This window comes from Cicer arietinum, chromosome 4 (assembly GCF_000331145.2).
Source record: "Cicer arietinum cultivar CDC Frontier isolate Library 1 chromosome 4, Cicar.CDCFrontier_v2.0, whole genome shotgun sequence".
NCBI classification, from domain to species: Eukaryota; Viridiplantae; Streptophyta; class Magnoliopsida; order Fabales; family Fabaceae; genus Cicer; species Cicer arietinum.
The window spans coordinates 59,855,107-59,870,129 of NC_021163.2; the positions used below are offsets into that span (position 1 = coordinate 59,855,107).

Consider the following 15,023-nt stretch of genomic DNA (forward strand, 5'->3'; position numbering starts at 1 on the left):
ACAAAAGGGCCAAAGTCTAATAAGAACAAAAGAATACGAATTTTATAAGAAGAAAAGGACTGAAAGTAAGCTATGGTCCATAACTTATGGATATAATTTTTGAAAAATAATGTGGCGCATGAACTAGGAGATATAATTTTGAAACATAAATAAAATAAAATATGCACAATAGTGGTAGGAAATATTATTCAATTCAAATGCAATGCATAATGTGTGTATGCTTAATGTTAGGCTAGAAATAAGCTTAAAGTCATTGCTTCAATTGGTTGGTACGTACTAATTGCTATGAGTGCTTAACAAATTAATCTATTAATTTGTGCTTTTGATTTTCAATTTTATGACGACTCTTAACATTGTCTTGACAATGGTAAACCTACTAGAGTCATTGAGGCTTTGACAAAGAGACCTAAAGCTTATTAAGTGTTCTTTTTTACTTTAAGCAAGATAGCTTTAAATGGACTTTTATACTAGAATGAGATACTTTTATATATATAATAAATAAAAAAATAAATAAACACCAATGTTAGGTAATTTTTCTAGGTATAAGACTTGTTCTTCCTCTCTATTTTATATTTGGACATGGCTTTGATGATATATTAAATATATTTTATATTTGAACATTGCTTTGATGAAATATTAAATATTAAATATATACTTGCAATTATTTTTGGATAAAATCTACGATAAGTGTTGGTAGTTTAATAAATAATCCATTGTTGAAAAAACGAGATTTAAATTCAATTTTTAAACTATTTAAAATTGATTTTCTAACCAACTTAAACTCTCTTATTTTAATACAATTATTCAATAAATTGAAATTAAAATATTTTATTATGGATTTCATAAATATCTCGCATAATATTTATATGAATAAGCGTCTTATAAGATTTTGTTTTACGTTAGTATTGCATAAAACCGATTTTGTTATGAAAGTTTTATATAAAGTTATGTATATTATTTTATTTTTGACTAGAAATATAAATCATTGTTGATCATTATCAGCTTAAGTTACTACTTCAGCGTCAATTTTGAAAGTTGTTAATATACATATATAGGATAATTTTTGAAGTAGAATAATTTGCTAAAGAATAAATATCCAAACAACATAAAAATTGTTTTTTTTTGTGTGCATCCGAAGTTATTTTATAGAGTGGAAAAATTTCTCTCTAAAAATTAAGTCTATAACAAATAACAAATAAGAGGTAGGTGATGAATTTTTTAACCAATCAAATCTATTTATGCTTGTTATTGGGATTTGATTTCCTTAACTCCTTATAATAACTTCCTAATTGCAAATACTTCTTACTTCTAGGTCTTTGAATTAATTTTATTGCGCTTTTCTTGACTCTCTATGCATAAAATGTATTTAATTTTACACCAATTTTATCATGTGCGACATCAATCAACCTACTAGGTTTCATGTCAAGTGTTAGCCTCATCTATTTGGTCATTGAGATACATTTTTGGCTGGTTTACAATAGTGCCTCCATAGTTAAATCCTACTATAACCTTGTGCACAACAATAAAATGTTTCTGAAAAAAATCAAACCAAAAAATGTTTATTAATATGATCTAAATTACATGTAATCCATGAGACAAGGGTAGAAAAATAACTTTTATAATGGACGGTGCTTTGGGTGAATGAATATCAATTGAAAAAACTTTATGCGTAGCAAACTCGTGAATAGAATTAGAAGATTAAGTAGGAGAAAATGCAATACAAAAGAAAATACTTATTTATATCAAATGTTCTTACAATAAAGATATTTATTTTAAAATATTAAACTTATAAATCTAATGATGGATAAATTAGAGCACAGTTTTATCGACAACAAAAATAAACAAAATTATAGTCACATTTTATCGTTTCCAACATTACTTTTAAGTTTTTAACATGAAAAACATTACTTAAATTTGTTTCATTATTACAATTACTCTTAAAAAAAAGATACAATTAAAAGATCTTTCAAAAAAGCATGTGACATAACACACTTCAATGAAAAAACTGTCATTCAAAATTTAAGTAGAAAAGAAACACAAAATATACAATTCTAAAACATAATGGTATAGTTAAGATAAAAAGTTAAAAAAGAATTATCTTAATGAAATCAATGTTTAATGTAACAACCCGTTTTTTTTTTAACAAAAATTGAATTTTAAAAATAAAAGAAGGAATACATTTGGATAAAATATTTTTTAAGTCGTATCATAACGACAAAAGTCAACAATTATTTACAAGCAGCGGAATAATTTTTGAAATAAAAATTCAAAGTATTTAAACATCAAAATACACCGGGGCTGTGTGGCCTATCAGACATAACTCATACCCATGGGGTACTCTCGGCAGACACCTGTACAAAGACACTGCCCCGAGAATTTTAACTCCCCCACGTCACATCAAAAAGTGATACATGGACTCATCAAAATAAATGTCCAGCTGACAATATGAGGTATATGTACAGTCTTCCAAATTGAAATAAATACACCCACCAAAGAAAGACATCGATCCCCTATACAACCATCTAATTTGATCATGCTACAAAAAACTATACAATCCGAGTGATCTCCACGCGCCCCGCAAGATCCTTCCGTCACAACACCGGTCATGTATGTCTAACTATGTGTCCATCTCTAGGGTACTACCCGGTAGGACGATCCTGATTCTCATCTGAGGGCAAAGCCCATATTTCTACAATAATTGTAAAGGTTACCAACCGAAATTAACAAATATCACATAGCATTTAAATTTTAAATGCACAAAATAACCTTTCATCTTATCATACTCCTTGAAAGGGTTTTCATATGTCAAACATGCATAAACAAGTTGAAAAAACTACATTGTCATATTCGAATACAACATCCTTGTATTCGAATACAGTGTTGTTTCAAAAGTCAGTAGCAAAATCAGCACAACTGTATTCGATTATAGCATCCTTGTAGCCGAATACAGATGCAATCCAGAAGTCAGTAGCAAAAACAGGATGTTTGTATTCAACTACAACCTCATTGTATTCGAATACAATGCAGAAAAAATGCAGAATTCAGTTTCGAAACGTTTCGAGAAGGTTTCGCAATCAATCAACACTTACAACAAATCCAAAACAATCACACTTAGCAATTAAGACACAATCACAACAAAAACTAAGTATACGCACGCAATCATAACATTATATCAAACATGACTCGCGTGCCAAGCACCCTAATGCAATGCGTATATGTCAAAATGCATGAATTCCAAAATCTGAACCAAAACCTTCCTCGAAGGGGAGTAAATCATAATTGTACTGCCTATCACAAGTCATTACTAATTACCGATGTGTCACCTATCACGGGTCAACACGATTTACTAAAAAGCGTAAATCATAAACGTACCGCCTATCACAGACCAGTATTGTTTACCAAGGTGCCACCTATCACAGGTCAGCACGATTTACTAAAAAGAAACGTAAATCGTAAATGTACTGCCTATCACAGACCAGTACTGTTTACCAAGGTGACACCTATCACGGGTCAACACGATTTACAAAAATGTGCAGTCTATCAGAGACCTACACGGCGCGAAATTCCCTGCAAGGATAAGATGAACCAACAAATCACATGGTATCATCTCGTGGTCCATCACGGTCACCACTATCACCATGGCACCATCGCGGTCACCATGTACTATGAAATGCATGAGCATGCTCTGAATCTTTCCACAATAATCATTAAGTAAATGCAGATATTAAAAGATTCCCTATTTTTAATACTCATTTAACACTAATGATTTTCAAATTCAACACAGAGCATACTCGAACATATATTTTTCACCACCACACATCAAATTTAATCCACAATTCACATTAAATTCGATAAATTCAAATTCCACAAAAACCACACCAATCTCAATCATCAATCAACCAAATATTTCCTCACTTTCAAACATAAATCATGTCAAATTAATTTTCACAAACCACACATCAAACACTTCAAATTTAATTTCCTCAAAAACATACATAAATAAAATAAATTCCTTTTCTACAAAATCACACATCCATTTCACAAAATTCCAACTCCACAAATGCACATTTAGCATCCTATATACAAGCTAAAAGTTTGGAAGGAGCCGTTATCTTAACGGTAGCTTTAACGAGCAATTACGGTACTGCGATCAATTTCGATAAAATCTTTGCTCACGTTGTCACTTCCAAAGTTAGTTCACTAGCTCCGTAGCAGAAAGATGAACAACTTTCTTTTCTATCTCTCCGCGAAATAAAGCTTAGATCTAGTAGAAATGTGAAGGTTTGTGTTTGACGGTTTTGAAAACTCCTAACCCAATTTCCTTCGTTTCCGAATCAGGGAGGAAGAAAGAAGCTGGGAAATCTTCTCTTTCACAATCACCAAACATTGGGTTTCTTTTCTTGAAGTAAAAGAAAACAAAGAAATCAAAAGAAGAAAAGAAAGGAGAACAATGGATGGATGGTTTCGCGAGGCAGGGGGGAAGCTTCTCTGTTTTTGTTTTTCCTTTCTTTTCCTTTTCTTATTTGGTTTCCCACACTTATATATATATAATACTTAAAACCAAACCCAAACAATTATTTAACAACTCTTACACACATCACTTCACTCACATCTCAAACTGTTTTGATAAAAATGTCTACTCTCGTCGCAACTCAATTGACAGATAAAATTTTCAGCAACCCAATATATTTTTAATAAAATTATCTGGTATTAATCTCTTCGTAACATAAATAAAATATTCTTCGACAAAAGATTCATCGTACTTAATCTTATTTATCGACGAATAATTTTAATCGGGGCATCAAAAAGATATTTTTGGACATTAAACTCACAAAATATCAATAACTTGGCTAAAAAGCCTAAGAATTCAATACCAAAGTACACTAAAATACATAAATTAGAATTTAAAACTATGGGTCTTACATTTAATATATATATATATATAGATACATATATCATATTTAGTTTAACTTATCTAAAATATATAATATAACTATGTACTTAGTAGTGTTTTTTTTTTTGTTTAAAATTAAAATTATTTATTTAATAGTGTCAATAGATTTTTAAAAATTATTTAATTAATCAATTGTTTTAGATTTTTGTTATTAATTAATAAAATTTAAAATATTACAAATTAATTTATAAAAATATGTAATTCTTTCATAAGATTAATTTTATCATTCATTTTTTTTTAATAATAATTCATATATTGAAAAAATTAATTTCAAGCCTAACAGGACCCAAATTCACAATGGATAAATGATTTTGATAGGGAAACGTCCTCAATCTACACCCATTTGTACAAACTAAAATTTTTATATATATATAAATAGATATTATAAACCCACTTTGATTTTTAACTTTTGTCAATAAGTATTCTATTATAATTGAATATTTAAATTAGAAAAAGTTTAATCCAACAATTACACATTTTTTTACAAAGTATTTTTAACACATATTTAATTACAAATTTATCAACTTTGTCTATTCCATTTGTTCTTTTTTTAATCTTAAAAAAATATATAACTTTCAATAAAATAAAAAAATTAAACCCAAATTTAGTTTTATTTCATTTCAAGCTAATGTCATCATTATTGACATCGACAGACATATACATAAAGCATGATTAATATTTATTGACACAATTCATCAAGATAGTGGGTGAGAATTGTGAAATAAGTTCATCTTCACAAAGCTTAATTGCCTCCTCTTCTTGAAGTGTCACCATTACTACCCTTCCTAAGGGACCTTCATCATGTGGTGTTGGGAAAATCAAAATATGTCCTTCACCAAAAATTGGCTCTATGTAATAAGACACACGAATTGGTTTTAATCTTTCTTCAAACATAGCTAAATAAGGGTTCACATTCTCTAAGCTAGTACAAACCAAATCATGACCATTCATCATTGGTGATGAATTTATATCATTATTTTCAAACCAATCAATTAGATCCATAATTCCCTCATTGTCAATTGTAGCCACAACATCCCTTATAGCCCTAGTAGCATGTGGAAATTTGTTCTCATCCAAATTGAAATTTCCTTCTAAATGCACCTTATTATATATCATGGAGTTCCCAAAGAATCCTTTATCTAAGCCCAATATTTTTCTTACATCCAAACATATAGACATGTCAACAAGCCCATTTTTAATTCCTTTGATCTTGCTTAAAGCGACCCAAAATAACCCTGCTAGTGCTTCAAAGGGTGTTGTTGGTTTTGGGCTTGATGGGCCACTGGGTTGGGCCATGGACATGCAAGCCTGAACCATGTGATCTGAAAAGCCCATGGAAATGGTAGTGTACCTTGCTTCCTTGATAGAAATGGGCTTCTCAATTGAAGATTTATAGTGAGCTATTAAGCCCATATATTGGTTATTATTGAGTTTTTTGTTTTGTGATTTTTGAGAAGGTAAAGGATGGAATATTGGAAGAGAAATCATTTTGTTGCCTAATGAAATGTCAGCCCAAGTCTTCATGAATCTTGTTGCACAAATGGAATCTGCCAAGAGGTGAGTGCAACTTAGGCCAATTGCTAATCCACCTTCTTCAAATTCAGTCAGCTGAAATTAACATAATAATTTAAGATAATCTAGCTTAAAGTGAAAATGAATTTAGCTGCCATAAATGTTAACAATAAGCTCTTCCTAATACATTGTTATTTCTTTACATTTTTAAAATTGATTCAATAATTTGTAAATTAATCATCTTCTAAGTCAACTCATGTGGTAAAAAACTATTGAAACATTTGATATTTTGGAGTATGTATTTGAACCTCCAGTATACCTCTTTTCCACACTACTTGTGTTTGAATTTTTACCACTAAATTTTTGAAAGAAAAAAGAAATCACATTTTAAAGAATTTGTTAACTTATTATAGAATATATGATTCATCATTGATGTTGTGCTGTTAAAGACCAATAAAAAAGTATAATAAAAAATAAAAATAAAAATATTTATCTTCTTGATATCTTGAAATCTCATCAATATTAATTGAGACGCTAGTTAAGAGTTTGACCTTGTAATTTCAATAGACTGAATTCAAATTCTTGAAAAGATACTTATAAAAAGATCATTAATCCACTTTAATACCTAATAATTTCTGGTCTCCAACTTTTTTTATAATACAAAAAATTCAAACCTGGACATAAAAAGTGGACCAATAATAAGGCTTTTGAGGAATGTCTTCCCAATAAACAAGTTTGAGTTCCTTTTCCCTATCCACATTTCTTAGCCACCCTTCCACACTCCCCTTAGCTTTTGACTCCACCATTCTAACACCAGCATCATTACACTTGATCCTCCAATGCCCTACATCATCTCTTAACAACCTTCCAGTCACTATAGGGAAATGAATAAGCATCTCTGACAAAGTCTCTCTCAACTTCTTGGTCAATATTCCAAGCTCTAAATCTCCTGAAGTTTGGTAATAGTACACCATCCTAATACGGTTTTTCTCCATCAAACGATCCAAAACTGATAAGGGTAGGTACTTCCCTGCTTCAACTGCCTTTGTGCTCACCACGGTTCTTTTGCATATAGTACTTACTGTGGTTGCCATTTTTATGTAGAAAGAATTGGAGGATACAACAACACTATGTACCTATTCCTATGAGTAGTACCAAAGCAATGATATTATTCATGTGGTTTCACAGAATTATATAAGCTATATATATTAAGGCACAAATAGCCATATGATGATGTATATGTGACGCGAGGAATGAAAAGGTGCATATAATTCGTGGATTTCAAAGGGAAACAAATCATGTGCCAGAAAAATAATAGCATATTACACGAGCCAATGATATTTTCATGTTCCATGAATGTTGGCTTATTTGGGGTTGTTGAAGAAACAAGTTACACATTGGCTATAATAGAAAAGATTAGATTGTTTGTAAACAAATGAATATAGTTTTTTTATCACAGGTCTCCCTAACTTTGTCACTAAGTCCAATCAACTATCTCTTCACCAATTTGGTTGTTGTGTAAAATAAGATTATTTACAAGATCAATATCACGTGTCACACTTTGTACATTTCTTTGACAGGACTTCCTTGGGAAAGACTGATGCTTTGGGAAATAGTGTAAAAATTGCCAGAATAAGAAGCGTATGGGACAGTGGAATATGAGTTTAAGATTTGTAATCTCAATTGATTATCCAATGATCTTAAGACATGCCAGACTAAATATGTTCATTTAGAAATTTTGCACATGCTACTACTATAGCAAAAAAAAACAAACAGAAACCTGTCCAAGTAATAATATGCCAGTTTGTTTCCAAGTCAATGTCAAAAATTGGATATATGAAACTATGGAGGTATCATAAACACAATTATCAAATTCTCATGGACTTCAATCTCTATATGGTGTCTTTCAGACCAGGATTAGGTTCAGTCTGATGGTTGATACAATCATTGCAATCACACGATAATATCAACCAATGGATCTATTTTTTACACACTTTCAACTCTTGATTGCTTTGTTCAAAAAGATGAAAAAATACAAGTTGGAGAGACATAGATACACTTGACTGCACACAATCTGAATCTGCAACTTTCACAATGTAAACTTATAGATTCTCTGGTTGATATAAGAAAACTTGTACTGATTTCACAACACGGAGATTAAAAGCATAGAGAGTAAATAATAACTTGAGCTAGATTGCTTGTATGCATGTAACTTGATTTTGTAAAGACTATTTGGACAAGACCCTGGACAAAAGAAAATGAAAGATTAACAAAAATTCACTTTTGATATAATAAGGGTATTTTATAAGAATTATAACATCTATTCTTCAGAGCACATACATTGAAAATCAAACTTGTTTCAGTTATTCCCAAGAATTATAAAACAAGATGCCTAAAATTCTAATATGTTAGTCAAACAATTTGTTAAAAATACCCAGGAATAAGATTTCATCATTATATTTCTTGGAAAGTTATTCCTAGAAATAGATTCAGATGACTTCAAACAAACGATCCCAAATAGTACTACATAATAACGATTCCATAAATCAAAACTAACATAGTCAGAAACAATATAAAAATTAGCATTATTCAAGCTGAAATCCCAAATGTGATATAATTATCTCAAAAAGCAGTACATGATTGTTACATTATATCGGAATGAAGCGACGGGGCGATGTGCTATGTCACTTCATTTTAGCTTCTGTAAAGAGAACATGGCGGTTAACTCTGGGATCAAACTTTCGAAACTCAAGCTTCTCTGTAAAATTTCTTGGTTTCCTCTTTACATAGAAGAATCCAGTTCCGGCGGCAGACACAAGTTTCACAAACATCTGAGCCTTCTTCTTCTTGTCACCCATTCTTACTCTATAAAAAAAATAGACTAATGAATTATTATTACAAATCAATAATTATTCCACATAATCAACTTTAGTTTTGTTGTGTGACTTGTGTCAATAAAAAGAAATAAAATTAAAAATGTTACACAGTAAAATTACTTTACATAACAGTATTGCATCACTCAACAGAATTTTCAATTAAAGCATCAAATTTCTATAAAATTAATGTGCATTTTGTGATCCATAATACATGACATCAAATTCAACATTATGAATTCAACAGTTTTCATCTGAATTGCATAAATAGGTTTCGAAAATCATGAATGACGACATTGGAAAAGAAATTTAAATTAAAAAAAAACAATAAATTATGGAATTTAATAAATGACGAATATCAACAACTTTAAGCATTATGAAGCTATGTTGTGAATCGCGGTGCGGAATGGAGATCGTCGGCAACGCGATTCTACGTTGCGTTGCTTTTGCAGGGGCCGCAATTCGCGATGGAATCGCATCTTCGCACGCGCTACAGGAGAGGGAAGGAAAATCATGAATTTTTGAAATAAAAGAATGAATACCTGGACGGAAGTTCTGTGTTTCTGATGGCCGAAGATAAACTCCGATTGCGTTTTCCGGCGAGTTATTGCTTTTTACGACAAGATGAGTTCAGGCGACTATAGTTTAGTTCTGAGTTTTTTGTTCTTTTAGGGTTTTAATTAATTAATTTTTAAAAATAAAAATGTTTATTTTTTATTAATGACTATGGGCCTATTCAAAAACAAATGGATTTGGACCCGTGTATTTGGGCCTATGGATCCAAGCGACGGACTGTTTTAAGACGGTTTCTACTCGTTATGTTTTGAAATGTTTATTCTCTTATTTAAAAAATTTAAGTTTAAAATATTTAAAATAGTCTTAAGTAAATTGTAAAAATTAAAAAGTGTTATTATATTCTATAATTTTTATTTTTTACTAAAAATTTTAGAAGGAATTAAATTTTAGGTAATCATTTTTAATACTAGAAATTTCATTTTTGAAATTTTTGGGAGTTTCATCCGAAAATTTGAAATTTTCAATAGTTTGTTTTCAATAGCGGAAATTTCGTTGTTTGAAATTTCCAGTATTGACTCATAACTACTAAAAATTTCAAATTTTCGAGAAGTTCGCCGAAAATTTCATTTTTCATTGAATTTTTAGGAACAATTTGTTTTTTTGTAATTTTTTTTTTCAACTTTTTTCATTCTAATTTTTTCAGTGAGGACCATAACGAGTAATAATAACAGCTACTCGATTTTGTCGGTCAATCTCTCTTGTCTATGATATGACAGCTTCTCGTGACTCAAAAATTTAATCAGTTATAAATGTTTCAGTCAAATTATACATAATGGTTGTGTTTTTTTCCATCTTTATTTCAAAAAAAGGTTAAAAAATTCAAAAAAAAAAAAGAAAATACATGCCAGATTTTAGAAATTTATGATTGAGTAAAAGTAACTACCGAAAATTTCAAAAATTTAAATTTTTTGATATTATATAATTAACTATCGAAAATTTTAAGGCACAATCTTTCGGTAGTATAAATAATGTTGGCGAAATTTCATGCAAACAAATTGTATAATCGAAAATTTTAAAAATGAAATTTTCGATAATTTTAAATTGTGTACCGAATTTTTAAGCGAAAAATTTTACTTTTTGAATTTTTAGGCGAAAAATTTTACTCACTGGATATTTGATTGAGGAGATCAAAATTTAAAATTTAAAAATAAAATTGTCAATTTAGTACGTTAAATTTGTGATGTAAAAATTTAATTTTTTAAATTGAAAAATATTAACTAATTTTGTTGTTTTTATAATTTATAGATATTACAATTTTTAATATGATGTAAGTCGAATTTTGTTTTGATTTTTATTGATGTTTATAAAAAAAATATTGAAAACAATGACTTTTTTTTCTACTCATGAAAACAATGACTTAATTAGTTTATTTTTTTTTAATTTAAGCAATTGTTATTTTTGTCTTAATTATATGCATTATTTTAATTTAAAGAAAATAATGATCATAAGTAGGAAAATAGTTATTCTTAAATTTAGTTTTTTTTTTTTAAATTAGCAGATGCATTAATTTTTATTTTTTTTTAACATACCTATTAATTATATTACTAATTTATCTTGGACTATCAACCGATAAAAATTGACACATTAAATTCACTAATTTTAAAAATTAACTTTTCCATCTTATTAAATCAAAAATAAAAACGTATCGATCATACTAAAAAATTCCCATAAAGTATCAAACATTTTAATTTATTCAATAAAAATAATTAATTTGATGGCTAGATCAATAAAGTTTAATATTAAAGTGTGCTAATACATTTCTATATCATATTATTAATTTTAAAATAATCATACAAAATGTGAAGTAATAATATAATTTATATTTTGTATTAATAATTTATAAAACAATTATTTAGTCGAAAATTATCCATTTTTCCTGAGTTGAGAATCACAATAGAAAAACGGCACTGCGTTTTATTCTTTCTCTCTCTGTACGTGGTTAACAAAACACAAGCTCTGAGATCCGATCCCAATCCCAATCGTATAGTTTCGCAACACGAACGAACACAATCATCACCATGTCTGCATCTGCAGCAATCATTGCGGCTCATTCCAGTTCTTGGGCTGCAGCTCTCGTTAAGATCTCTCCTTACACCTTTTCCGCTATCGGTATCGCCATCTCAATTGGCGTCTCCGTTCTCGGCGCTGCTTGGTAACCCCTTTCCTCCTCCACTTTTCCGTAACCGATTCTCCGTTTCCGTTAACCTAACGTTTCAATCCGTTTATTTTACATTTGTAGGGGAATTTACATTACCGGTAGTAGTTTGATCGGTGCTGCAATTAAGGCTCCCCGAATCACTTCCAAAAATCTCATTAGGTGATTTTCTTCAATTCGTTTTAATTTTCATTTGTACTCTATTATTTATATTTTTTTGTTTTTTAGTGATTTTTTTAGATAGGGAACTTAGGTTGTTGTTTTTTGATTGAAGTTTGGAATGTTGAGATGTCTTGTTAGTTGATGTCAAGACGAAAGGGTGATGAATTATTTGTTGCAAGGCTAGGAATTGTTTTGTTGTGGTATTAATTTTGATGCTTAGTGCTTCGTATTTCTCTTTTTATGCTTATGAATAGATTGTGTTTTCTTTTCAGTTGAAAGTAAATGATAAAGTTTTTTTTTTTTTTTGGACCGAAAATCATGATGAAGTTTATGACTTGATCTTTAGTGTTGAGGAAATAATTTAGAACTGATTTTTTGACACTGTAAAGTTGTTACTTTGTTGGTGATTTAATGATTGATTGATTGATTGACGATTTATATTATCGAAAACTTTTGAAACCTATCATTTTAGTTTTGGGGGTGAAGTGATTAGTGATTTTACTATGTATTGAGCATTTGTTTCTAGCCGATAATCAACGAGATAGTCTTTATTTCTCATTGATAATGAACGATCATTTGGTCTGATTTGAAGGGTTAATATTCGAAAAGAAAAAAAGGAAAGAAGATAAAATGTTTCTTTCATTAAGTTTCATTCTCCATTTTGAAATCCATTCCTCACCGATGTGTCATATATAAAAGCTGAAGAATACTGAGTAAACTAATTTGAAGTTTATTTATACCTTGTATTCCCCTTCAATGATGTTAGAATTCAAATATGCATCTGGGTAGTTGTCTGGGATATAGATTGTATTCATTTGTTTAAGTCAATGTGGGCTGAAGTCAAACTTCTAGACAGGCTTAAGTATTGACATTGTTAATCGAGCAGGAAAAGGCTTAACAGTTACCACTAAGTAGCATTATAGATGGAGTTGTATTTATCTTCCATGTCAACTTCCCTTCACTCTGGCTAATTTGGTTTAGTGTGGTTCAACCTCCATTTGGGTGTACCAGTGGCATCGACAGACTGTCCATAATAATATATCACTGGATACTGTTTTATGGAAGGTTTACATGACTCGAGGAACCCTATATCAGATTCATACGTTTGCCCACAAAGAAGCACTTCCGGGCAATTATTGTGGAGGAAAATAACTTGATTGTTAAATATGTTTTCTGTATAAATGGCTTCAGAAATGTTTTGAGGTTTCTTCTAAATTCTAATAATTATTTTCACCTGTAACTTTTTTACGAAATTTGATGCATTTTTCCAAAATTTTGTCCTTGCTTGATTTGTTTAAAGGGTTTTAATTAAGTGCAGCGTTGTTTGATTGATGTATGTAGCTAACTTCACCTGGTAGTATTAGCTAAGCATACAGGGTTTGGCTGTAGTTGTTACTTTTGTTGCTTTGTTGGAAAGGGATGTCTTGTAACTTGTAGGAATGAAGTAGGATAATATTCTCTTTAATTGCCACACCAAAATTAAGAAATTCTTTACTGCATACTACCAACCAAACCATTTTTGTGCAAATTCTGGAATACATTCAAGGACTTGCATAGAATTGTGTGACCTAGCTCTACCAAGGTGAATTGTGTGACCCAGCTCCAACAAGAGGAACCCAGTCCCAACATCCTTCACTCTAATCGTTTTGAACCTTGTGATTTCTGAATTTGTTCATCAATTTTTGAACTTTATATGCACTTTTTGTATGCTTAGTTGTGAATGGTGAATTCTTCTGTTAATTCTTGGGCCAGGATTAAAAATGATAACAAGGTAACACTTTAATTATTGGTTGGAAAGAAAGAAATTATATTTTCAAACTGAACAAACTTTTGATTTTCCTTATATCAAATCATGTGAAAGTGATTGTGATAGAGCTCATTATATAATCTTTTGGCTTTTGATGTGTGTTAGGTTTTGATTACATTTTAGAGAATAATATATAGTTTTAAAAGCACTATCTGAGATTTTCATTATAAACTATTTCGAGAACTTAGTAAACTTGATCTAAACACAATTAAAATAACCATCAATGCATCATATAAGAATAGCACATTTTTTTAAACCTCTAACGGCTAAATAAATGGTATGTTAAGATTGTAAATGCTGTATTTATTTAATTTGAAATTTAAAGTTTCTTTCTCGATCTTTAAACTTAAGATTGTTATATTTGAGTGCTGTGAATGCTAGTGTTCTTTTACATGTAATTAAATATTATCTACATATACTATCCTGGTGCAGCAGCAATAGGTCCAAATATAGCCATTTGTGGCACTTGACTTGATCATATGCTTCTTGGTGTTTGTGGAATTTCAGTGTAATCTTCTGTGAAGCTGTTGCTATATATGGTGTTATTGTAGCTATTATCCTGCAGACAAAATTAGAAGCCGTTCCAAAAGCAAGTATCTACGCACCCGAATCTATGAGAGCTGGATATGCAATCTTTGCTTCTGGAATCATCGTTGGCTTCGCAAATCTCGTTTGTGGGTGTGTATTATTTTTTACCTGTGTCTCATATCTTCACAGTAATTATCCTGGCGATTGAAGGGAGAGCTTATTCGTCCCTGTTGTACATATTCAATTGTTTTTGTTGTTGCAGGTTGTGTGTAGGAATAATTGGAAGCAGCTGCGCATTGTCTGATGCTCAAAACTCAACTCTCTTTGTGAAAATTCTTGTGATTGAGATCTTCGGTAGTGCGCTTGGCCTATTCGGAGTTATTGTTGGAATTATTATGTCAGCTCAAGCAACATGGCCCTCAAAAGTTTAGTTTGCCTTGTATCAGTGTGCAGGAA

General features: G+C 30.3%; 2 protein-coding genes across 3 annotated transcripts in view; one reads left to right on the forward strand and one right to left on the reverse strand.

The window, feature by feature from the left end:
* Positions 1 to 5,546: 5,546 nt before the first annotated feature.
* On the reverse strand, positions 5,547 to 10,024 carry LOC101505678 (uncharacterized). 2 transcript variants are annotated; one of them, XM_004498587.4, is made up of 3 exons: positions 9,882 to 10,024; positions 7,141 to 9,331; positions 5,547 to 6,562 (listed from the first exon to the last, which is right to left on the reverse strand). In XM_004498587.4, the coding sequence occupies exons 2-3, from the start codon at positions 7,558 to 7,560 to the stop codon at positions 5,627 to 5,629; spliced, it is 1,356 nt and encodes a 451-aa protein (XP_004498644.1). In that variant the 5' UTR covers positions 7,561 to 9,331; positions 9,882 to 10,024; the 3' UTR covers positions 5,547 to 5,626. The 2 variants fall into 2 exon arrangements, with proteins under 2 accessions (XP_004498644.1, XP_027189082.1); XM_027333281.2 differs by lacking the exon at positions 5,547 to 6,562 and having other exon boundaries at positions 8,988 to 9,331.
* Positions 10,025 to 11,784: 1,760 nt separating this feature from the next.
* The window catches only part of LOC101506312 (V-type proton ATPase subunit c''2), a 5,675-nt gene continuing 2,436 nt past the window's right edge, over positions 11,785 to 15,023 (forward strand). Inside the window, exons 1-4 of the mRNA XM_004498589.4 lie at positions 11,785 to 12,067; positions 12,155 to 12,232; positions 14,547 to 14,717; positions 14,830 to 15,021. Of these exons, the coding sequence (XP_004498646.1) occupies positions 11,934 to 12,067; positions 12,155 to 12,232; positions 14,547 to 14,717; positions 14,830 to 14,998 (552 nt within the window). The 5' untranslated portion in view covers positions 11,785 to 11,933 and the 3' untranslated portion in view covers positions 14,999 to 15,021. The remainder of the gene's footprint in view (positions 12,068 to 12,154; positions 12,233 to 14,546; positions 14,718 to 14,829; positions 15,022 to 15,023) is intronic.

Excerpts from the sequence above, each read along its gene's own strand:
- LOC101505678 (XM_004498587.4), bottom strand. The coding sequence starts at position 7,560 with ATGGCAACCACAGTAAGTACTATATGCAAAAGAACCGTGGTGAGCACA. Across the intron at positions 6,563-7,140 it reads GGTCCACTTTTTATGTCCAG|CTGACTGAATTTGAAGAAGG; the intron begins GTTTGAATTTTT and ends TGTTAATTTCAG.